General features: G+C 42.5%; 1 protein-coding gene across 2 annotated transcripts in view; it reads left to right on the top strand.

The window, feature by feature from the left end:
* Positions 1-23,736, top strand: part of LOC109865315 (Krueppel-like factor 12) — a 151,329-nt gene that overhangs the window by 35,995 nt on the left and 91,598 nt on the right. The window contains exon 2 of one of the 2 annotated variants that reach the window (XM_020453413.2): positions 8,908-8,989. In XM_020453413.2, the coding sequence (XP_020309002.1) occupies positions 8,924-8,989 (66 nt within the window). In that variant the 5' untranslated portion in view covers positions 8,908-8,923. Of the gene's footprint in view, positions 1-8,888; positions 8,990-23,736 lie in introns of those variants that run through there. The other variant, XM_031793217.1, reaches the window with a different exon arrangement.

Here is a 23,736-nt window from a genome sequence, read left to right as displayed (position 1 = left end):
ATAAGAATTCTTAACTGACTTGCCTAGTTAAATAAAGGTTAAATAATAAATGTTTAATGTTGTAAATGACTATTGTAGCTGGAAACGGCTGATTTTTAATGGAATATCTACATATTGGTATAGAGGCCCATTATCAGCAACCATCACTCCTGTGTTCCAATGGCACGTTGTGTTAGCTAATCCAAGGTGAAGGTAATTGGTTGCACCAGATCTTATTTAGGGGCTTCATAGCAAAGGGGGTGAATACACACAGTGAATTGGAAAAGTATTCACCCCCCTTGGCGTTTTTCCTATTTTGTTGCATTACAACCTGTAATTTAAATAGATTTTTATTTGGATTTCATGTAATGGACATACACAAAATAGTCCAAATTTGTGAAGCGAAATAAAAATAAAAATTTGAAATGTAAATAATACAAATTTGAAAAGTGGTGCGTGCATATGTATTCACCCCCTTTGCTATGAAGCCCCTAAATAAGATCTGGTACAACAAATTACCTTTATAATTAGTTAAATAAAGTCCACCTGTGTGCAATGTAAGTGTCACATGATCTGTCATATGATCTCAGTAACCTGTTCCGAAAGACCCCAGTGTTTGGTAACACCACTAAGCAAGAGGAACTATGAAGACCAAGGAGCTCTCCAAACAGGTCAGGGACAAAGTTGTGGAGAAGTACAGATCAGGGTTGGGTTATAGAAAAATATCCGAAACTTTGAACATCCCACGGAGCACCATTAAATCCATTATAAAAAAAATGGAAAGAATATAGCACCACAACAAACCTGCCAAGAGAGGGCCGCTCACCAAAACTCAGACCAGGCAAGAAGGGCATTAATCAAAGAGGTAACAAAGAGACCATCGGAAGGGACTGGGAAACTGGTCAGGATTGAAGAAATGATGGATGGCGTAAATACAGGATAACAGAATATATATATATATTTTTTCAAATAACACAATACCATAGGTTATATGTAAAAACTAAAAACACTAAAAACAAATATTCAAGTGTTAAATCAAGTTTATTTGTCGGGTGCCTTTGTTACAACTATGAAACAGAAAGCATATGTGTTGGAACACGGTAACAGCTTATTTTATGACAAAATAAAGCCACCAAGATGCATGGTCATCAAGACGCGTGGTCAAATATTAGAAAACAGTTGACACAAGCCTTCGTAACTTTCACTTGCTTGACACACTTTAACATACCTTTGTTTGGTTGTAGTGCATAATAGTCTCCAGTTCTCTCTTTATTGGTACAAACACACCAAGAAAGTTGTGAAGAGGGCACGACAACGACTTATCCCCCTCTGGAGAATGAAAAGATTTGGCATGGGTCCCCAGATCCTCACACAGTTTTGTAGCTGCACCATCGAGAGCATTCTGACTTGTTGCATCCTGACCTCACTGCCTGGTATGGCAACTGCTCGGCATTCGACCGTAAGGCACTACAGAGGGTAGTGAGTACAGCCCAGTACATCACTGGGGCCAAGCTTCCTGTCATCCAGGACCTAGAGTTGAAGTAGGAAGTTTACATACACCTTAGCCAAATACATTTAAACTCAGTTTTTCACAATTCCTGACATTTAATCCTAGTAAAAATTCCCTGTCTTAGGTCAGTTAGGATCACCACTTTATTTTAAGAATGTGAAATGTCCGAATAATAGTAGAGAGAATTATATATTTCAACTTTTATATCTTTCATCATATTCCCAGTGGGTCAGAAGTTTACATACACTCAGTTAGCATTTGGTAGCATTGCCTTTAAATTGTTTAACTTGGAATAAGTTGGATTAATTTTGGCCCATTCATCCTGACAGATCAGGTGTAACTGAGTCAGGTTTGTAGGCTTCCTTGCTCGCACACACTTTTTCAGTTCTGCCCACATATTTTCTATGGGATTGAGGTCAGGGCATTGTGATGGACACTCCAATAGCTTGACTTTGTTGTCCTTAAGCCATTTTGCCACAACTTTGGAAGTATGCTTGGGGTCATTGTCCATTTAGAAGACCCATTTTCAACCAAGCTTTAACTTCCTGTCTGATGTCTTGAGATGTTGCTTCAATATATCCACGTAATTTTCCTGCTGCATGATGCCATCTATTTTGTGAAGTGCACCAGTCCCTCCTGCAGCAAAGCAACATGATGCTGCCACCCCCCTGCTTGGGATGGTGTTCTTCAGCTTGCAAGTCCCCCCCTTTTTCCTCCAAACATAACGATGGTCATTATGGCCAAACAGTTCTATTTATGTTTCATCAGACGAGAGGACATTTCTCCAAAAAGTAAAATATTTGCAAACAGTAGTCTGGCTTTTTTAAGGTGGTTTTGGAGCAGTGGCTTCCTCCTTGCTGAGCGTCCTTCCAGGTTATGTCGATATAGGACTCGTTTTACTGTAGAAACGTTTGTACCTGTTTCCTCCAACATCTTCACAGGGTCCTTTGCTGTTGTTCTGGGATTGATTCACACTTTTCGCACAAAAGTGCGTTCATCTCTAGGCGACAGAATGCATCTCCTTCCGTACTGGTATGACGGCTGAGTGGTCCCATGGTTTTTATATTTGCGTACTGTTGTTTGTACAGATGGACGTGGTACTTTCAGGCGTTTGGAAATTTTAATGACGCCAACCTAAGTGTATGTAAATGTGCGACTTCAACTGTATTTACTAAGCTGTGTCAGAAGGCGCAACAAATCGTCAAAGACTCCAGTCACCCAAGTCATAGACTGTTCTCTCTGCTACAGTACCGGAGCGCCAAGTCTAGGTCCAAAAGGATTCTTAACCTCTCTGGGATATTCGGGACGGTAGCGTCCCAACCTGCCAATTCAAAACAACAAAAATCTCATAATTAAAATTCCTCAAGCATACAATATTTTACACCATTTTAAAGATACAATTATCTTTAATCCAGCCACTGTGACTGATTTCAAAAATACTTTACAGCAAAAGCACCACAAACGATTATGTTAGGTCACCACCAAGGCACAGGAAAAACACAGCTAATTTTCCAGCCAAAGAGTCTCAAAAAGCACAAATATAGATAAAGTTAAATCACTAACCTTTGATGATCTTCATCAGATGACACTCATAGGACTTCATGTTACACAATACATGTATGTTTTGTTCGATAAAGTGCATATTTATATCCAAAAATCTCATTTTACATTGGTGTGTTATGTTCAGTAGTTCCAAAACATGCAGTGATTTTGCAGAGAGCCACATCAATTTACAGAAATACTCATCATAAACATTGATAAAACATACAACTATTATACATGGAACTTTAGATAAACTTCTCCTTAATGCAACCGCTGTGTCAGATTTCTAAAAAGCTTTATGGAAAAAGCATGCCATGCAATAATCTGAGTACGGCGCTCAGAGACCAAACAAGCCAAACAAGTCAGAAAAAACATTGTAAATATTAACTTACCTTTGATGATCTTCATCAGAATGCACTCCCAGGATTCTCAGTTCAACAATAAATGTTCGATTTGTTCGATAAAGTTCATTATTTATGTCCAAATAGCTCCTTTTGTTAGGGCATTTGGTAAACAAATCCAAACGCGTGTGCAAGTCCAGCCGAAAGGTCGGACGAAAAGTCCAAAAAGTTATTTTACAGGTCGTAGAATCATGTCAAACTAAGGATAGAATCAATCTTTAGGATGTTTTTTTCATAAATCTTCAATAATGTTCCAACCTGGAGAATTCCTTTGTCTGTAGAAAAGCAATTGAACATGAGCTAACTTTCACATGACCTCGCGTCACGAGCTCGTGGCAATCTGCCAGACACCTGGCTCAATCCTCTCTCATTCGGCTCCACCTCACAGTAGAAGCATCAAACAAGGCTCTAAAGACTGTTGACATCTAGTAGAAGCCTTAGGAAGTGCAACATGACCAATATCCCACTGTATCTTCGATAGGCTATGAGTTGAACACCTACAAACCTCAGATTTCCCACTTCGTGGTTGGATTTTTCTCAGGTTTTCGCCTGCCATATGAGTTCTGTTATACTCACAGACATCATTGAAACAGGTTTAGAAACTGCAGAGTGTTTTCGATCCAAATATACTAATGACATGCATATTCTAGCTGCCTGAGTAGCAGGCAGTTTACTCTGGGCACCTTATCCATCCAATCTACTCAATTACTGCCCCCCAGTCACCAAGAAGTTAACAGCTCCTACCCCCAAGCCATAAGGCAGTTGGACAATTAATCGAATGGCCACCTAGAAAATGTGTTTTTACACTGCTGCAAATAGCTGTTTATTATCTATGCGGAGTCACTTTACCCCTACCTACATGTACAAAATTACCTCGACTAACCTGTACCCCCGCACATAGACCCCTCTGTATTATTGTTATGTCATTATTGTTATTTATTTATTTAATATTTAGTAAATATTTTCTTAACTCTATTTTCTTAAAACTGCATTGTTGTTTAAGGGCTTGTAAGTAAGCATTTCATGGTAAGGTATTCGGCGCATGTAACAAATACAATTTTATTTTATTGTGTCCTTGTCATCTTGTCATTCTTCAGAACCATTGTAGAGTGCAACGGCTGTGCATGTGCCTTATTTTGCGCAGAGGGTGGGATCTCCCGTCCCACTTTGTTCATAGTGCAGGCCAATTACAGTGAAGTGAAGAAATTGTCCATGGTGACATTTGTCCCCTTGCCATTGTAAGGTTCCACAAGCCTCATTACCACATTTTCTGACACTCGCTCACCTGTTGGCTGATGTGGATATTTTCCCAGATATTGTAAGCTGTACAGCAGGTACAATTATGCGCACTCAGAGTAGACTGATAAGACTGTTTGGATTTGGTGGATTGATATAGGGTACATACCATTTTGAGATAATAAATAGAACAGATCAATACAGATCAAAACCGGGCCCGCCCTGTTCTTCAATCACAATTGGTGATTACATAATTATGCGTCATTCACTTCCTGTTGCTCATCAACTCACCCATTCACCTACTTTCTCCCTATCCTACTTTACTTAATTTATTTACTTATCTGTTGTGTCAAATCAATTTCTGTATAGTTTGGTTCAGTTTCGAGGCAATTATTGGTGTGATTGGGAGGAGGGTGTAACGGGGGAAAACCATTAAGAAAACCTTAAACTGGTTAGAACTCCAGTTCTGTTTGTGATATTAAGATTCTAACACTGACAGTGTTATGTAGACTTATTTAGGAAAAGTCCAGAATTGAGGGGGCATGACTTTAAAAATGTAGTAATACATATTTGTTTTATTCATGAGCAGTCAAAATGACTGCTTTAGCAGTTGTAGAGTTAAACATGGTGCATGTCTGTAAAGGGGATCAATTGAAAGGAGAGAATAAACCTCTCTCATGGTGCATTTACACTATGACACCCCCTCACACTAGGGTGTCGCCAGTGTTTTATGTTAATGTCAGCTCTGGTGTTATTGTGTTTCCATCAGGATCATTAAAGTTCACAGTGGGACATTGATACAGTATGTAAATGGTAGCTGAAAAGTACCAGTGGCCTGGGCTTGGCCCCATGTTAGAGCAGGTCCACCGAAGCCATGGCCCAGTACAGTAGATGGAAACAGAAAAGCCTGAGCCTTTAGGCTATCAGCCTGAATACCTGGATAACCACATGCACGCATGTATGTGCGCACACACACAAACCACACGGAACCACGCTTCATACGTGATGAGTAACCTTGCATGAGACGTGTGTGTGTGTGTGTGTGTGTGTGTGTGTGTGTGTGTGTGGGTGGGTGGGTCTGAATCCCCCAAGTAGTCCTGGCTTTGGAGCTATTGTATTGTTGTCCAGGATGTCCTTCGGCATAAGGTCTTGGGCCTAGAAAGCGTTGCTATGGCAATCATGGGTGGAGCCTCACTCCAGCCTCTAGCAATGTGAGGAGGGGGAGAGGGGAGCAAAATAGAGCTTTGATGGCGCATTGCCACTAGGAATTTACCCTGGTGTTTCAAACACACACACACACACACACACACGTCTTCATACTACTGCTAAGGAGCTGCCCACATTATTGGATGAGTGTTCTTTGTGTATCTGTTATTGTGAGAGGTTTCTGTGGGGCAGAGGGAAGGCTGATTGGTGAATGTATGGTGTGTGTGTTTGTACTGTATGCTTATGTGATTGTGAAGGATATAGTAAGATTCCCGATTTAGTAACACATACAAAGTACTTTCTTGTTTTAAATATGGTTTAGGGAGTGAACATTATTTATAATAAGGGTTACATGGAGAAAATCAGACCTCTCTGAAATATAAATGGATGGTCCTCCCTTTAGCAAAATATACTTTACCTAAACTCTCCCTGGATGCTAAAATATTTTTTTTAACTCCCCTATGCACAAAATAATAATTAAAACAAAGTGAATAGGAGAGAACATGTCTACCGTTTACTCGCACTTCTTGGACAGAACAAAGCCCTTTAAATATGTAGTTTTAGAAACTGTTTGTCTTGTAAACATTACATGGTAATACCGGAATTCTGTTAGAGCACAGGACTACAGCCCAGAAGGTTGTGTGTTCGCAGACCACCATGGACAAGAGTAGGGGTGGAATGATCTCCTTTATGTTAAAAGCATTGCATGAACCTACCATCGTATGTGCATGTCAGAGAAAGAATTGCCTTTTATAAAAAAGCTGATGTGAGTTAGACCTTTAAACAGGTCAACATTCACAAGACGGCAGGGCCAGAGGACTACCAGGACGTGTACTCCGATCATGCGCTGACCACCTACCAATTGTCTTCACTGACATTTTCAAGCAGATCACCATAGTCCCTATGCCCAAAAACACTAAGGTAACCTGCCTAAATGATTACCAACCTGTAGCACTCACGTCGGTAGCCATGAAGTGCAAAGGCTGATCATGATCAACACCATTATCCTAGAAACCCTAGACCCACTCCAATTTGCATACCGACCCAACAGATCCACAGATGATGCAATCTCTATTGCACTCCAGACTGCCCTTTCCCACCTGGACAAAATGAACACCTACGTGAGAATGCTACTCATTGACTACAGCTCAGCGTTCACCACCATAGTACCCTGAAATATCATCACTAACCTAAGTACCCTGGGACTAAACACCTTCCTCTGCAACTGGATCTTGGACTTCCTGACGGGCCGCCCCCAGGTGATAAGGGTAACAACACAACTGCCACGCTGATCCTCAACACAGGGGCCCCTCAGGGGTGCGTGCTCAGTTCCCTCCTGTGACTCCGTGGTCACCCATGCCTGCATGGCCAAGCACGACTCCAACACCATCATTAAGTATTCCCAACGACACAACAGTGGTAGGCCTGATTACCGACAATGATGAGACAGCCTATAGGGAGTAGGTCAGTCACCTGACCGTGTGGTGCCAGGATACCAACCTCTCCCTCAACGTGATCAAGACAAAGGAGATGATTGTGGACTACAGGAAAAGGAGGACAGAGCGGACCTCCAATCTCATCGACAGGGCTGTAGTGGAGCAGGTTGAGAGCTTCAAGTTCCTTGGTGTCCACATCACCAACAAACTATCATGGTCCAAACACACCAAGGCAGTCGTGAAGAGGGCACGACAAAGCCTATTTGGCATGTGTCCTCAGATCCTCAAAAAGACTCCCCTCTTTTACGCTGTTGCTACTCTCTGTTTATTGTCTATGCATAGTCACTTAAACTCCACCTACATGTACTGGTACCCCCTGTATGTAGCCTCGCTATTGTTATTTTACTGCTGCTCTTTTAATTATTTGTTATTTAAAAATAAAAATGTCTATTTTATACATAACACTTATTTTTCTTAAAACTGCATTGTTGGTTAAGGGCTTATAAGTAAGCATTTCACTGTAAGCTCTACCTGTTGCATTCGACTCATGTGACAAATTAAATTTGGTTTTTCTTTGAAAGCTTTGTATTTTATTATGGATCCCCATTAGCTGCCTCGGCAACAGCTATTCTTCCTGGGGTCCAGCAAAATGAAGGTAGTTATATACAATTAAAAACATTACATTACATTTCACAACACATTAAGTGTACAACAATACAACAAAAAATCCATGCATACATGTGCATATATTGCTTGTGTACAACATACAACAAAAAATCCATGCATACATGTGCATATATTGCTTGTGTCTGCGCCTGTGTGTGTGTCTCTCCACAATCCCCTCTTTTCCATAAGATGTATTTTTCTGTTGTTTTTTAAAATCTGATTTTACTGCTTGCATGAATTACCTGTAGAGTCCATGCCCAGACGAATTGAGGATGTTCTGAGTGCAAAAGGGCTGCAATTCAATATTAGGAAGGTGTTCCTAATGTTTTGTACAGTCAGTGTATATTGCTCTAGTCAAAAGTAGTGCACTATTTATGGGATATGGTGTTATTTGGGACACATACATATTGTATGGTTGTGACAATATAAATTAACAGGATCTCCATGGTTGTGCTATTGTGCATTACTTTTATGGGAATATAGATATGTTCACCATACTGTATGTCTATTACAAATTGATTATTTGTAAACATACCGGAACGATCATGCAGACAAGTGATGTCAGTGAACACAGTAGTTACAAACAGAAAGCTGTGGCTTGTTTAGATAGAGAGAGAGTGGACAGTGTGTGTGTACTTATATGTGACTGTTTCTTTGTATATGTCGTTGTGCTTACGTTTATGTTTGTCAGTGCACATTACAGGATGTACAGCACAATGCCTGGCTATTTATCTAACTGTAAGCATTTAAGCCCTAAGCATGAGTAAGTGTGCCACTTTCTTTATTTTTACACAGTTTACTGTTCTTTTAGTCAGCACCGTACGTCAGCTCATACTTTTTACTTTCTATGTGTGTCAAACTAAGATGCTTAGTCATGGTCAAACTCAGCGTCTGTCTTACACCTCCTCCCCCTTCCTCTATTCCTCCACAGACGGCCCGAGAACAGGATGTTAATGCTTGATGGAATGCCTGCAGTCCGAGTCAAAGCCGAGCCCCTGGAATCGGAACAAGGGGTAAGAGAGCAGTTGTTTTCCAGACAATTCTCTTTTTTTCCTTTCTCCTTTCTTTTCTTTCCTCCTCCCTGCAATAGCCCTATAATTACTCTCAGGCTTGAGAGGGAGAGAGGGGGAGGGAGGGACAGGGGGAGAGTAGGAGAAAGGGCGAGAGAGAGAGAGAGGGAGGGAAGTAGAGAAAGAGAACGCGGGGAGGGAGAGAGAGGGAAGAAAGTGCAAGGACTTGGAGGAGTAGTTGGAGAGTGTGGTGGTGAGGAGGAGAGGGGCCAAAGCAGCTGGGGTAGGAATGTATAGAAGACTTACTGTGAGGTTGCTGTAGCCATCAGGGAGTCCATGTTGGCAGGGGGCAGAGGAAAGATTTCAATTGCATACTCCTCACGTCTTCTGTCCTCTCTCCTCGTCTCTCAAAACTCATTGGATGAGAAAGCCAGACGTCCCTCCCCTCTGACCTTCTCCACCAATGGGTTTTGAGAAGGAGGCAAGGGGGAGAGGAGAGAGGACGCAACGAGTATGCAATTTCAGATTCTCCCAGAGTCACTGCTTCAGGGAGAGACACGGAAAACTCCTAAAACTATGTATCGCTCTCTCTTGCTCTCTCTTTCTCACTCCAATTCAAAATCAAAACACACACATGCACACACACACACACACACACACACACACACACACACACACACACACACACACACACACACACACACACATCACAGTCTCAGCACTGGGGTACTAAAAACCCTGCAACCCCACATGGCCCACGGGCTCCGGTTGCTGTAAAACGGCAACATTTTCTCTCAGCCTCATGGAAAAATGTGTAGAATAACATGAAATTAGCTTTGAAATTGCCAAACTCTCTCAGCCTCAATGCAAAATGTGTAGAATTGCATGAGGTTAGCTATACAACTGCACATTTTCTCTCTGCCCCATGGCAATATGTGTAGAATTGCAGGAAGTTAGCTTTAAAAAAGCTGCATTTTCTTTCAGCCTCTGGCAAAACATGTAGAATAGTATGAGATTAGCTATTAAACTTCACATACACTCACATTCACATACACTTTGCCTTATGGCAAAACCACAAAACTGCAGTGCGTCACTGAGTCTGTTTCTCCCTAATTTACTGTATGCTGGAATATGTATCTTTCTCAGCCCTATGTTTAAAACCAACCAACTGTCTTTCCTCTATACAAACACACTATAATCCCTCCATCTCTCTGTCCATCTCTCACACGCCTACATACAGTCTCTCTCATCCTTCTTTCTCTCCCACCCTGTCTCTCACTATACTCCTCAGACAGACCTTCAGTTTCAAACTTAAGTTCGATTCAAGACTGGCATGAAAAGTAAATGTAGATTTATAGTCAGAACAAATTGTAACAACTGCTTCAACAATTGTGTTATACTGTATGTAACAATATGAGTCCCAGCAGAATAAGAAGTGAAAAACAAAGAAGATTCTCTCCCTCTCTCTCTGTCTCAATTATCTTAATACACTTCCTGTTACATGATGCTCTTGCCACCTGAGCATACCTTCCATCCAAACTGTGTGACCACAGTATGCAAAAAACGGACACTTTTCATGGGTGTTAAGTCCGTTTCATCCTTTGCTTTTCCGAACATTTGCATAATTAGTTACCTTTCTATTTAACCTTTATTTTGTCAGGGAGTCTATGCTGAAACCAAGGTCTCTTTTCCAGATGACACCTGTATAGCACAACAATACACATTAAAATACAATAAACACATTCATATACACATTAAAATACACATTATTATGCACAACAATATGCCAAAAGCAAAACACAATCATAAAAAAACAGACACATTCTTTAGTAAAAAGGTACCCTAACAACTATCTGAAATGCCCGAGGCACCAATTCCACCAATTTTAAAGTGCATTCCACACATAAGGTGCAGAAAAATCTAAAGAAGATCTAAGATGCCCTTTGATGGGCTGCATGCTGTAGTGTAGGAAGTGAAGTGTAGGTCTTGTACCATTCCTCTTTGCAGCAGGCATAGCAGTTTGTAATTTTGTCATTGCAATTAGTTTTGGCCGCTGGGTCAAGTCTTTCTGTACTATTACAGGAGTCCAACGTTATGTTATATTATTGCTTTTGCCCAAACATAAGTTAAATGCTCTTTGGTCTAAAAATGAGTCAGCTAAAGTAGAGACATGAATTGGTCTTCTGCTTTGCAGAAGCTGTTGCTAGGTTACAACAGAGCTTTGTGTAGCGGTTACAGCTGTGTGTATGTGCATAAGAGTCCAGCCCATGTTTTATTTTTAGTGATGGCTGTCGTCAGTATATCCAGCTATGATTTATTTTCGTTAATGCTTTGTCAATAACTTGTTGATTCTAATACATGTTGTAATAGCAGACATAATGTCTGTGATAGGCTTGGGTGTCAATTCTGAATTAGGTTGGGAATTGGTCTTTAATTCATTACTTTGAATTGGCCACACCCCACAGGAAGCAGAATTGGAATTTAATTTCAATTCAATGAAGTAGAAATTGATTAAATTAAATTAATTGACATTCAAATGGCTAATTTATTCCATACATCATCATGCACCTGTCTATTGTTATGTTTAACCTCTAAGGGATCGGTGTCCCTCCACCGGGAAGGTTGAGCTAACGTGCGCTAATGTGATTAACAAGAACATTTCCCCAGACATAGACATGTCTTATATGGGCAGAAATATTCAATTATTCTTAATCTAACTGCACTGTCCAGTTTAAGGTAGCTATTACAGTGAAAAAAGACCATGCTATTGTTTGAGGAGAGTGCACAACATCAAAAAACTTATCACGGCAACTGGTTTGATACATTCACCTCTGAAGGTAAATAATGTACTTACATTCATTAATCTTGCTCTGATTTGTCATCCTGAGTGTCCCAGAGATGAATGTAGCATAGTTTTGTTTGATAAAATACATTTTTATGTTCAAAAGTAGGAACTGGGTTCTACAGTTTGAACCCCTGGTGTGTCTGGCTCCACACCCACCCCGCCCAGCCATCTAGATGTGTGAATGTTAGTGTATAAGCTAATGATCCATCATGTATGACATTCCTGGCAGTGTGTAAACTTACATTTTGTATTATCATATCATTTTTGGATGTTTTCTATAGTTATGTACTTGGAAAATGTATCAATTAATAATCAATCAATAATATATTGTCCCAAGATGGCATAGCAGTCAGATGTCCTTTGTCCTCGTCTTGTCCTGTGTATATACAGTACTGTATATACACATATTTACATATTTTCCTCACATTTCTTTTTATATATTTTTTTCAAAAAATCTCAACTTCAAAACATTCTCTTACAACCCGCCTCACCAATAAAATAAAAAGAAAGTATTATTCACCTCAAATCTGAAATCCACAATAGAAGCTAGCTAGAAGCTAACCAGAAGCTAGCCAGAAGCTAGTCAGTTTACTGGCTATTGTTAGTATTCAGCTAACCACGGTTGGTGGTCATCAGCTATCCTTTAGCTCGTAAAGCTATCGCCAGTTTTGAACAACGCGACTCAGACAAGGCAATATTCCCGGATTTCTACCGCAAGCTCTGGACATTTACACCTGGATTTTGCAGCTATCTAGCTGCTATCCGAGTGACTATTGCTCACGTCTGTCGCGGAGCAACCATAAATTATTCCGGAGCTAGCCAGAAGAAGAGTTCCATCAGCCACTCCTGGGCTACAATCACCTATCCGGACCCGTTTTACTGCCGATGCAGAGCCCCACCGGGCCTTCACGACCGGACTACCGACGTTATCTGCCCGAGGGAGTTATCCAACTGGCCCCTCCGTCGCGACGTTACTTGAACGCCCATCTGCGGCCCGCTAATCATTAGCTGTCTCTATCGGCTGCTATCTGAATAGGTCTATCGGACAATGCCACGCGATGACATCACCTGGTCTCAATGATGTTGATGTTTCTAGAGACAATAGCTCTCTTATCATCACTCAATAGCTAGGTTTACCTCCACTGTAATCACATCCTACCATACCTTTGTCTGTACATTATACCTTGAAGCTATTTTGTTGCCCCCATAAACCTCCTTTTACACTCTGTTCCCGTACGTCCTAGATGACCAATTCTCATAGCTTTTAGCCGTACCCTTATCCTACTCCTCCTCTGTTCGTCTGGTGATGTAGAGGTTAGTCCTGGTCCTGCAGTGCCTAGCTCCACTCCTATTCCCCAGGCGCTCTCTTTTGATGACTTCTGTAACCGTAATAGCCTTGGTTTCATGCATGTTCACATTAGAAGCCTCCTCCCTAAGTTTGTTTTATTCACTGCTTTAGCACACTCTGCCAACCCGGATGTCCTAGCCATGTCTGAATCCTGGCTCAGGAAGACCACCAAAAACTCTGAAATCTCCATCCCTAACAACAACATTTTCAGACAAGATAGAACGGCCAAAGGGGGCGGTGTTGCAATGTACTGCAGAGATAGCCTACAAACCTCTGTCCTACTATCCAGGTCTGTACCCAAACAATTTGAACTTCTACTTTTAAAAATACAACTCTCTAAAAACAAGTCTCTCACCGTTGCCGCCTGCTATAGATTGCCCCCCATCTATCTTCAGAGCTCGTGCTGCTAAACTGAAACATGCTTAACACCCCGGCCATCCTACAATCTAAACTTGATGCCCTCAATCTCACACAAATTATCAATGAACCTACCAGGTACCACCCCAAAGCTGTAAACACGGGCACCCTCATAGATATTATCCTAACCAACTAAATACATCTCTGCTGTTTTCAACCAAGATCTCAGCAATCACTGCCTCATTGCCTGCATCCGTAATGGGTCAGCGGTCAAGCCACCTCCACTCATCACTGTCAAACGCTCCCTGAAACACTTCAGCGAGCAGGACTTTCTAATCGACCTGGCCCGGGTATCTTAGAAGGATATTGACCTCATCCCGTCAGTAGAGGATGCCTGGTTATTTTTTTTAAATGCCTTCCTCACCATCTTAAATAAGCATGCCCCATTCAATAAATTTAGAACCAGGAAAAGATATAGCCCTTGGTTCTCTCCAGACCTGACTGCTCTCAATCGTTTACCTTTGATCTTCGGATGTTTTCACTCACGAGACTCCCAGTTAGACAGCAAATGTTCCTTTTGTTCCATAAAGATATTTTTTATATCCAAATACCTCCGTTAGTTTGATGTGTTATGCCTAGGAATCCACTGGAAATAGTGGTCACGACAACGCAGACAAAAATTCCAAATTCTATTCATAATATCGACAGAAACATGGCAAACATTTTTTATAATCAATCCTCAAGGTGTTTTTCAAATATCTATTCGATAATATATCAACCGGGACAGTTGGCTTTTCACTAGGACCGGGAGGAAAAATGGCTACCTCTCTGTTTAGCACAAAAATCACACTGAGTGCCAACAACTGACAACTTACGCAATGTGGACGTTTACGCTCATTCTTCAAAATAAAGGCCTGAAACTACGTCTAAAGACTGTAGACACCATAGGGAAGCCACAGAAAAAGACATCTGGTTGATATTGTCACGAATCCCGCTTCCTGAGTCTGTGTTTGCCTGTGTTTCTGTCCTGGAGTGTGTTTCCGGTGTCCTGGAACACACCCTGTCTGGTTGCCGGGCGATTTAGCTTGTTGGGAGATCGATGTTCACCCGCACCTGTATCCCATCAGTAATCTGCACACCTGTCCTGATCATCACCTCTCCCCTTCAAAAGCTCTGACCTGACATCCATTCCCTGCCGGATCGTCCCTCGTCATCACCCCTGGGAGCTGGATTTTTTTTTGTGAGTAAGAAGGATGGCTCTCTTCGACCGTGTATTGATTATCGGGGGTTGAATGATATTACGGTCAAGAACAAGTACCCCTTGCCCTTGATGAGCTCCGCTTTCGATTCTTTACAGGGTGCTACTGTGTTTACGAAGCTTGATCTACGCAATGCGTATCATCTGGTTCGGATCAAAGAGGGGGACGAGTGGTTGACTGGATTCTATACACCTATGGGACATTTTGAGTACCAGGTGATGCCGTTTGGACTTTCCAACGCTCCAGCAGTGTTCCAAGGTTTGGTGAATGACTTGCTGAGGGATATGATCGGTCTGTTTGTGTTCGTTTACCTGGATGACATCCTGATTTTCTCCAAGGAGCTTTCCAGCCACATCCAGCATGTTAAGCAGGTCCTGCAGCGGTTATTGGAGAACCGTCTGTTTGTGAAGGCAGAGAAGTGTGATTTTCACACCCACACTACATCCTTCCTCGGGTACATCATCTCCAGGGGTGAGATCAAGATGGACCAAGAGAAGGTTCGGGCGGTTCGGGATTGGGCCCGGCCCGGTACGAGATTGCAGCTCCAGAGATTCCTGGGATTTGCGAACTTCTATCGGAGGTTTATCCGTGATTACAGCCGGGTGGCCGCCCCTTTAACTGCTCTGACGTCTTGCACCAGAATTTTCTGTTGGACTCCTGAGGCAGACCGAGCATTTCTGAACTTGAAGAGCCGATTCACCAACGCGCCGATTCTCTCTCAACCTGACACTTCCCGTCAGTTTGTTGTTGAGGTGGACGCGTCTGATGTGGGGGTGGGAGCCATCCTGTCCCAGCGTAGCTCCACTGACGGTAAACTCCATCCCTGCGCCTTCTACTCTTGTCGTCTTTCACCAGCTGAGAGAAACTACGATGTGGGTAACCGGGAGCTTCTCGCTGTGAAGCTTGCCTTGGAGGAGTGGCGTCACTGGTTGGAGGGAGCGGAGCAACCGTTTGTGGTCTGGACTGACCACAAGAATCTGGCTTACGTGCAATCGGCTAAACGTCTCAACTCCCGTCAGGCCAGGTGGGCTTTGTTTTTTGGACGCTTCAATTTTTCCCTGACGTTCCGACCTGGGTCGAAGAACGGCAAAGCGGACGCCTTGTCCCGGTTGGTTCTCCAAGACGGATGAGAGTGGGGCCAAGACTGAGACGATTCTTCCCCAGAACCTTGTCGTGGGAGCCGTTACATGGAGGATTGAGGAGGATATGATGGCGGCCCTTCGGACGCAGCCCGGCCCCGGTAACGGTCCACCCGGTCGGTTGTTCGTGCCTGAGTCGGTCCGTTCTGCTGTTCTTCAGTGGTCCCACGCCAGCAAGATAGCTTGTCACCCTGGCGTTGCTCGGACTATGGCGCCACTGCGCAGACGATTTTGGTGGCCTGCCATGGGAGAAGATACCCAGAGGTTTGTTGCCCCATGTCCTGTTTGTGCTCAGAACAAGAGTACCAATCGGCCCAGCTCTGGGCTTCTTCACCCCCTACCTATTCCTCGGCGACCTTGGTCGCATCTGGCCCTGGATTTTGTCACGGGATTTCCCCCTTCTGTTGGGAACACGGTCATTCTGACCATTGTGGACAGATTCAGCAAGTTTGCTCATTTTGTCCCTCTCTCCAAGCTTCCATCTGCCACGGAGACGTCCGAGATCCTGGTTAGGGAGGTTTTCAGGGTCCACGGATTGCCCAGTGACATTGTTTCTGACCGTGGTCCTCAGTTTACCTCTGCTGTCTGGAGATCCTTCTGTTTGGCCATTGGAGCTACAGTCAGTCTCACTTCTGGATTTCACCCACAATCTAATGGTCAGGCGGAGAGAGCCAACCAGAAGATGGAGTCCACGCTGCGTTGTCTTGTCTCCTCTGATCCCACCTCTTGGTCATCTCAATTACCCTGGGTCGAGTATGCCCATAATACCCTTCCTTCATCTGCCACTGGGATGTCCCCCTTCCAATGCCTGTACGGATACCAACCTCCCTTGTTTCCTTCTCAGGAGAGGGATCTTTCGGTTCCTTCTGTCCAGGCCCACATTCGTCGTTGCCACCGGACCTGGCATCGGGCCAGGAAGGTCCTTCTTAGAGTTTCTGACCGGTATCAGATCCAGGCGAATCATCGCCGTATTCCTGCTCCCGCTTATACCATCGGAGATAAGGTTTGGTTGGCTACACGGGATCTTCCTCTACGGACTGAGTCAAGGAAACTGTCACCAAAGTTCATTGGTCCGTTTGTGGTGGAGAGAATCATTAACCCTGTTGTGGTCCGACTCAATTTTCCGGCAACGCTTCGAGTACACCCCACCTTTCATGTCTCCTGCCTCAAGCCGATTCTCCTCAGTCCTCTGTTGCCCCCTCCTCCCCGTCCTCCTCCTCGGATGATCGGAGGTTTCCAATATCTCGTGGATTGGGAAGGATATGGTCCAGAGGAGAGGAGTTGGATTCCTCGGCGTCAAATCCTTGATGACGACCTGCTTCGTGACTTCTACCGCCTCCACCCTGGCGCTCCAGGTAGTCCGCCCGGTGGCGTTCGTCGGAGGGGGGGTACTGTCACGAATCCCGCTTCCTGAGTCTGTGTTTTTCTGTGTTTCTGTCCTGGAGTGTGTTTCCGGTGTCCTGGAACGCACCCTGTCTGGTTGCCGGGCGAATTAGCTTGTTGGGAGATCGATGTTCACCCGCACCTGTATCCCATCAGTAATCTGCACACCTGTCCTGATCATCCCCTCTCCCCTTCAAAAGCTCTGACCTGACATCCATTCCCTGCCGGATCGTTAGCCATGAACAGTATGTTGTGCCATAGTATCAGCCTCAAGTTGGATAGAATTTGTTTTGTTGTTTTTTACGTATTGCTTGCCTTAAACTTAACCCGGTTTGTTCTGTCTTCAGTTACTTACCCCATTCCCGCCTGGTCGTCGGGGGATTCCGCTACCCCATTGGATCCACCTATTTACTCCCATCAACTCACTACAGCTGCCCTCTACGCCACCTGGATATATCTACCCATTCACATTCACTTGTAAATAAATACTCACCTTCTTCCTACTCTCCTTGTCCTGGTCTGCTTCTGGGTTCGATTTTGAAAGAACGTGACAGATATCCCTTTCAATGGGCAATAGGGATGCATAGAAAGACAGGGGTTTCAAAATAAGAGTCACTTCCTGATTGGATTTTTCGTCTGCAATATCAGTTCTGTTATACTCACAGACAATATTTCTACAGTTTTGGAAACTTTAGAGTGTTTTCAATCTTAAGCTGTCAATTATATGCATATTCTAACATCTGGTCCTGAGAAATAGGCAGTTTACTTTGGGAACGTTATTTTTGTAAAAATGAAAATAGCGCCCCCTAGCAGACCCGGACTCAGGTATGGCTAACCCTGGAGTTATTTATATATGCTTTGTTTTTTTTGCTCCTCTCATGTGGAATTATCTAAAAAAAACTACTTAAAGTTGATGAAGTTGGTGCCTCTTGGGCAATTGTGGTGGATGTTAGAGGGTCTTTTTTTTACTGAAGAATGTGTTTGTTTGATATGATTGGGTTTTGCTTTGTGTTTTATGTTTGCTTTTCATGTGTAATTGATGAGTAAACTTTGCCCTTAGAACAGCCTCATTTCATCGGTGCATGGACTCTACAAGGTGTCGAAAGCATTCCACAGGGATGCTGTCCCATGTTGACTCTAATGCCTCCCACAGTTGTGTCAATTTCGCTGGATATCCTTTGGGTCGTGGACCATTCTTGATACACGGGAAACTGTTGAGCATTAAAAACTGATGGAAAGAGCATCTGTTCTTAATGTTTTGTATACTCAGTGTAGCTATGTATAGTGTCACTGTTGTTTATTGATGTGTTCATGCAGGGCTTATCTGCAAAGAGACCGTAGTCTCAACATGAGAGATGCCTGCTGTCAGAGAGATGTGCTTTGAAACAAATACAGTGTTATACACTGCTCAAAATAATAAAGGGAACACTTAACCAACACAAAAACAGCCTATGGCATTCTGCATTAGCATCGAACAGCCCCGTGATATGCAACTTTCCAGGGAAGTCAGAAACCAATATACACAGGCAGTTAGAAAAGCCAAGGCTAGATTTAACATGCAGAAATTTCCTTCCTGCAACACAAACTCCAAAAAGTTCTGGGACACTAAAGTCCATGGAGAAAGAACACCTCCTCCCAGCTGCCCAATGCACTGAGGATAGGAAACTCTGTTACCACCGATAAATCCACTATAATTGAGAATTTGAATAAGCATTTTTCTATGGCTGGCCATGCTTACCACCTGGCTACCCCGGTCAACTGCACTGTACCCCACACAGCAACTCGCCCAAGCCTTCCCCATTTCTCCTTCTCCCAAATCCAGTAGTTGTGTCGTCTGAGATTCCCAAAGATTGGAAAGCAGCTGCGGTCATCCCCTCTTCAAAGGGGGAGACACTCTTGACCCAAACTGCTACAGACCTATATCTATCCTGCCCTGCCTAAAGTCTTCGAAAGCCAAGTCAACAAACAGATTACCGACCATTTCGAATCCCACCGTACCTTCTCTGCTATGCAATCTGGTTTCAGAGTTGGTCATGAGCGTGGCTGAGGTGACCCAAGGTCCTAAATCATATCTTAGCAGCCATATTCATTGACCTGGCCAAGGCTTTCGACTCTGTCAATCACCACATCCCCATCGGCAGACTCGATATCTTTGGTTTCTCAAATGATTGCCTCGCCTGGTTCACCAACTACTTCTCTGATAGAGTTCAGTGTGTCAAATCGGAGGGCCTGTTGTCCGGGCCTCTGGCAGTCTCTATGGGGGTGCCACAGGGTTCAATTCTTGGCCCGACTCTCTTTTCTGTATGCATCAATGATGTCGCTATTGCTGCTGGTGAGTCTCTGATCCACCTCTACGCAGACGACACCATTCTGTATACTTCTGGCCCTTCTTTGGACACTGTGTTAAGAACCCTTCAGACGAGCTTCAATGCCATACAACTCCCTTTCCATGGGCTCCAACTGCTCTTAAATACAAGTAAAACTAAATGCACGCTCTTCAACCGATCGCTGCCTGCACCTGCCCGCCCGTCCAGCATCATTACTCTGGACGGTTCTGACTTAGAATATGTGGACAACTACAAATACCTAGGTGTGTGGTTAGACTGTAAACTCTCCTTCCAGACTCACATCAAACATCTCCAATCCAAAGTTAAATCTAGAATTGGCTTCCTATTTCGCAACAAAGCATCCTTCACTCAAGCCTCCAATACCCTACTCAATAAATTGTATGCACTCTATCACAGTGCCATTTGTTTTGTCACCAAAGCCCCATATACTACCCACCACTGCGACCTGTACGCTCTCGTTGGCTGGCCCTCGCCTCATACTCGTCGCCAAACCCACTGGCTCCAGGTCATCTACAAGACCCTGCTAGGTAAAGTCCCCCCTTATCTATGCTCTGGTCACTATAGCAGCACCCACCTGTAGCACGCGCTCCAGCCGGTATATCTCTCTGGTCACCCCTAAAACCAATGCTTCCTTTGGCCGCCTCTCCTTCCAGTTATCTGCTGCCAATGACTGGAACGAACTATAAAAATCTCTGAAACTGGAAACACTTATCTCCCTCACTAGCTTTAAGCACCAGCTGTCAGAGCAGCTCACAGATTACTGGACCTGTACATAGCCCATCTATAATTTAGCCCAAACAACTATCTCTTCCCCTACTGTATTTATTTATTTATTTTGCTCCATTATTTTTTATTTCTACTTTGCACATTCTTCCACTGCAAATCTACCATTCCAGTGTTTTACTTGCTATATTGTATTTACTTCGCCACCATGGCCTTTTTTTGCCTTTACCTCCCTTATCTCACCTCATTAGCTCACATCATACTGTATATAGACTTATTTTTCTACTGTATTATTGACTGTATGTTTGTTTTACTCCATGTGTAACTCTGTGTTGTTGTATGTTTCAAACTGCTTTTCTTTATCTTGGCCAGGTCGCAATTGTAAATGAGAACTTCTCAACTTGCCTACCTGGTTAAATAAAGGTTAAATAAATGAAATAAAATAAAAATTGACCAATTCGGCACATTTGGGTAGACTTGATACAAAATATTGTCCAGTTTTGAAATGCTTCACTGGATCAATCTGAAACTTTGCACACACACTGCTGCCACCTAGCGGCCAAAATCTAACTTGCTCATTAACTGCAATAATACATTATGGCCTTTCTCTTGCATTTCAAAGATGATGGAACAAAACAAATCCAAAAGATGCGTCATCTTTTACCAGATCTAATGTGTTATAGTCGCCGACATTAACTTCAAATTTCCACAAACATCAAAGTGTTTCCTTTCAAATGGTATCAAAAATATGCATATCCTTGCTTCAAGTCCAGAGCTACAGGCAGTTAGATTTGGGTATGTCATTTTAGGTGAAAGCTGAAAAAAAGGGTCAGATCCTTCCATGTTTTGAAAATGTTCATTTAAAAAATGAATCCTCCTAAACATAGTTTTAAATAATGACAGTGGTCTGGAAATACTGTAAGATTATTTTGTAGGTTGTCTGTAATAATTTATAATTCACTTACATGTAATTAAATATGATAAAAATACATTTCCCTGAAAGCATTATATCGAACACTCCAGAATGGATGGGAACAACCTAACATATTATGACAAACATGCACAGAAAATACTGTTTGACATATTTGAAATCTTATCTGGATTCGTTAGAAAGATGTGGCAGATGCTTTAGTCAAAATATTTGTCAAAAGAATGATACTCATATGTTTAATGTCTCAGTTGAATTACTATACTCTCTGTTTCGATAAAATTCTACTTACTTTGATTCGAATTCAATTCAAATTCTGGTTCCTGTGTGTTGCCAGTGGTGGAAAAATTTGTCAATTGTCATACTTGACTAAAAGTATGACAAAGATCCCTTGATAGAAGATTTCTCAAGTGAAAATCATCCAGTAAAATACTACTTGAGTAAAAATCTAAAAGTATTTGGTTTTAAATGTACAGTATTAAAAGTAAACGTATAAACCACTTCAAATTCTATATTAAGCAAACCAGATGGCACAATTTTCTTCTTTTTTGGGGGGGGGGATAGCCAGGGGCACATTCCAACCTTCAGACATAATTTACAAACAAAGCATGTGTGTTTAGTGAGTCCGCCAGATTAGAGGCAGTAGGGATGACCAGGGATGTTCTGTTGATAAGTGTGTGAATTTCACAATTTTCTTGTCAAAATTTAACGAGTTATTTTGGGTGTCAGGGAAAATGTACATTATTTTCTTTAAGAATGTAGTGAAGTAAAAGTTGGCAAAAATATAAATAGTAAAGTCAATTACAGATACCCCAAAAATCTACTTAAGTAGTACTTTAAAGTATTTTACTTAAGTACTTTACACCACTGGGCATGGACAATTGAATTCAATTCAGAAATTCCGAATTGACTTAAACCCCGGTGTGTGATATAAACTGTAGATTTTAAGGAGTACTTCTTAGAAGTGTACAGTAAGAAGAAAAACGTTTTTATTTACCTGTCTAAAGCATTCTACACTGTGGACCACTCATTACTTATTCAGAGAATTTCATCAATTGGTCTGGACCAGGCTGCGTGTGGCTTTTCAGCCACACTCCTTGTCACTCCTGTCATTTGTCAAAGAGAAGGGCCTTTCGGGAAATCTTCAAATATGAACATTCCAGCATTATGATGATGTAAAACATTTCATTGTAAACATAATCATTGAGTGTGGGAGAACAGGATTTCCGTTTGTATTGCATTTTGATCAGATCACACAGATCACATTAGACCGCCAGTTCATTGCGAAACCTGTAGCCTATTTCATATAGCGCATTCAAGAGCAAGGTGCTTCCTTCCTCAAATATATACTGAAGAAAAATATAAATTCAACATGCAACAATGGGTGAGTTAGATAATATAAGGAAATAAATCAATTGAAATAAATTCATTAGGCCCTAATCTTTGAATTTCACATGACTGTGCAGGGGCACAGACATGGGTGAGCCTGGGAGGGCATATAGGCCCACTCACTGGGAAGCCAGGCCCAGACAATCAGAAAGAGTTTTTCCCCACAAAAGGGTATTATTACAGACATAAATACTCGTCAGTTTCATCAGCTGTCTGGGTGGCTGGTCTCAGACGATCCCGCAGGTGAAGAAGCCAGATGTGGAGGTCCTGGGCTGGTGTGGTTACACGTGGTCTGCGGCTGTGAGGCTTGTTGGACATACTGCCATATTCTCTAAAATTACATTGGAGCTGGAGAGAAATAAACATTCAATTCTCTGGCAACCGCTCTGGTGGACATTCCTGACAACTGCACATTTTAGAGTGGCATTTTGTTGTCCCCAAGCACAAGGTGCACCTGTGTAATGACCATGCTATTTAATCAGCTTCTTGATATGCCACACCTGTCAGGTGGATGGATTATCTTGACAAAGGAGAAATGCTCACTGGCAGGGATGTAAACAAATTTGTGCACAAAATTGGAGAGAAATAAGCTTTTTGTGCATATGGAACATTTCTGGGATTTTTATTTTAGCTCATGAGACATGGAACCAGCACTTTACATGTTGTGTTCATATTTTAATTCAGTATATATTTTTAATTGCTCATAAAAAGTGACCAAGCTGTATTGCTACTTCTGGGACACACATTGGGCTAGGCTACTGGTTAAAGAAATAATATAATCCATTATTCGTATGCTGGCCTGTATATTAGGCCTAGCCTACGACAGTGAATTAGGCGACCACTAAGCAAGCCAGAGACAAACAATTTGTTTTGTCTGATGCACATCTTGTGCCAATGAATTGCAGTTGAACATTGCCAAATGGTCAGTTTAATTAAATGTGCAATAAAAAAGTATTGAGCCTCGGCCTATTTAATGAAACCTTGGCTGTTGATGTAGGCAACAGATCACAAAGCAGGGAATCCCCAATTCC

This window comes from Oncorhynchus kisutch, linkage group LG2, assembly GCF_002021735.2.
Source record: "Oncorhynchus kisutch isolate 150728-3 linkage group LG2, Okis_V2, whole genome shotgun sequence".
Taxonomy (NCBI): domain Eukaryota; kingdom Metazoa; phylum Chordata; class Actinopteri; order Salmoniformes; family Salmonidae; genus Oncorhynchus; species Oncorhynchus kisutch.
This window is presented reverse-complemented; position numbering and strand designations above follow the sequence as displayed.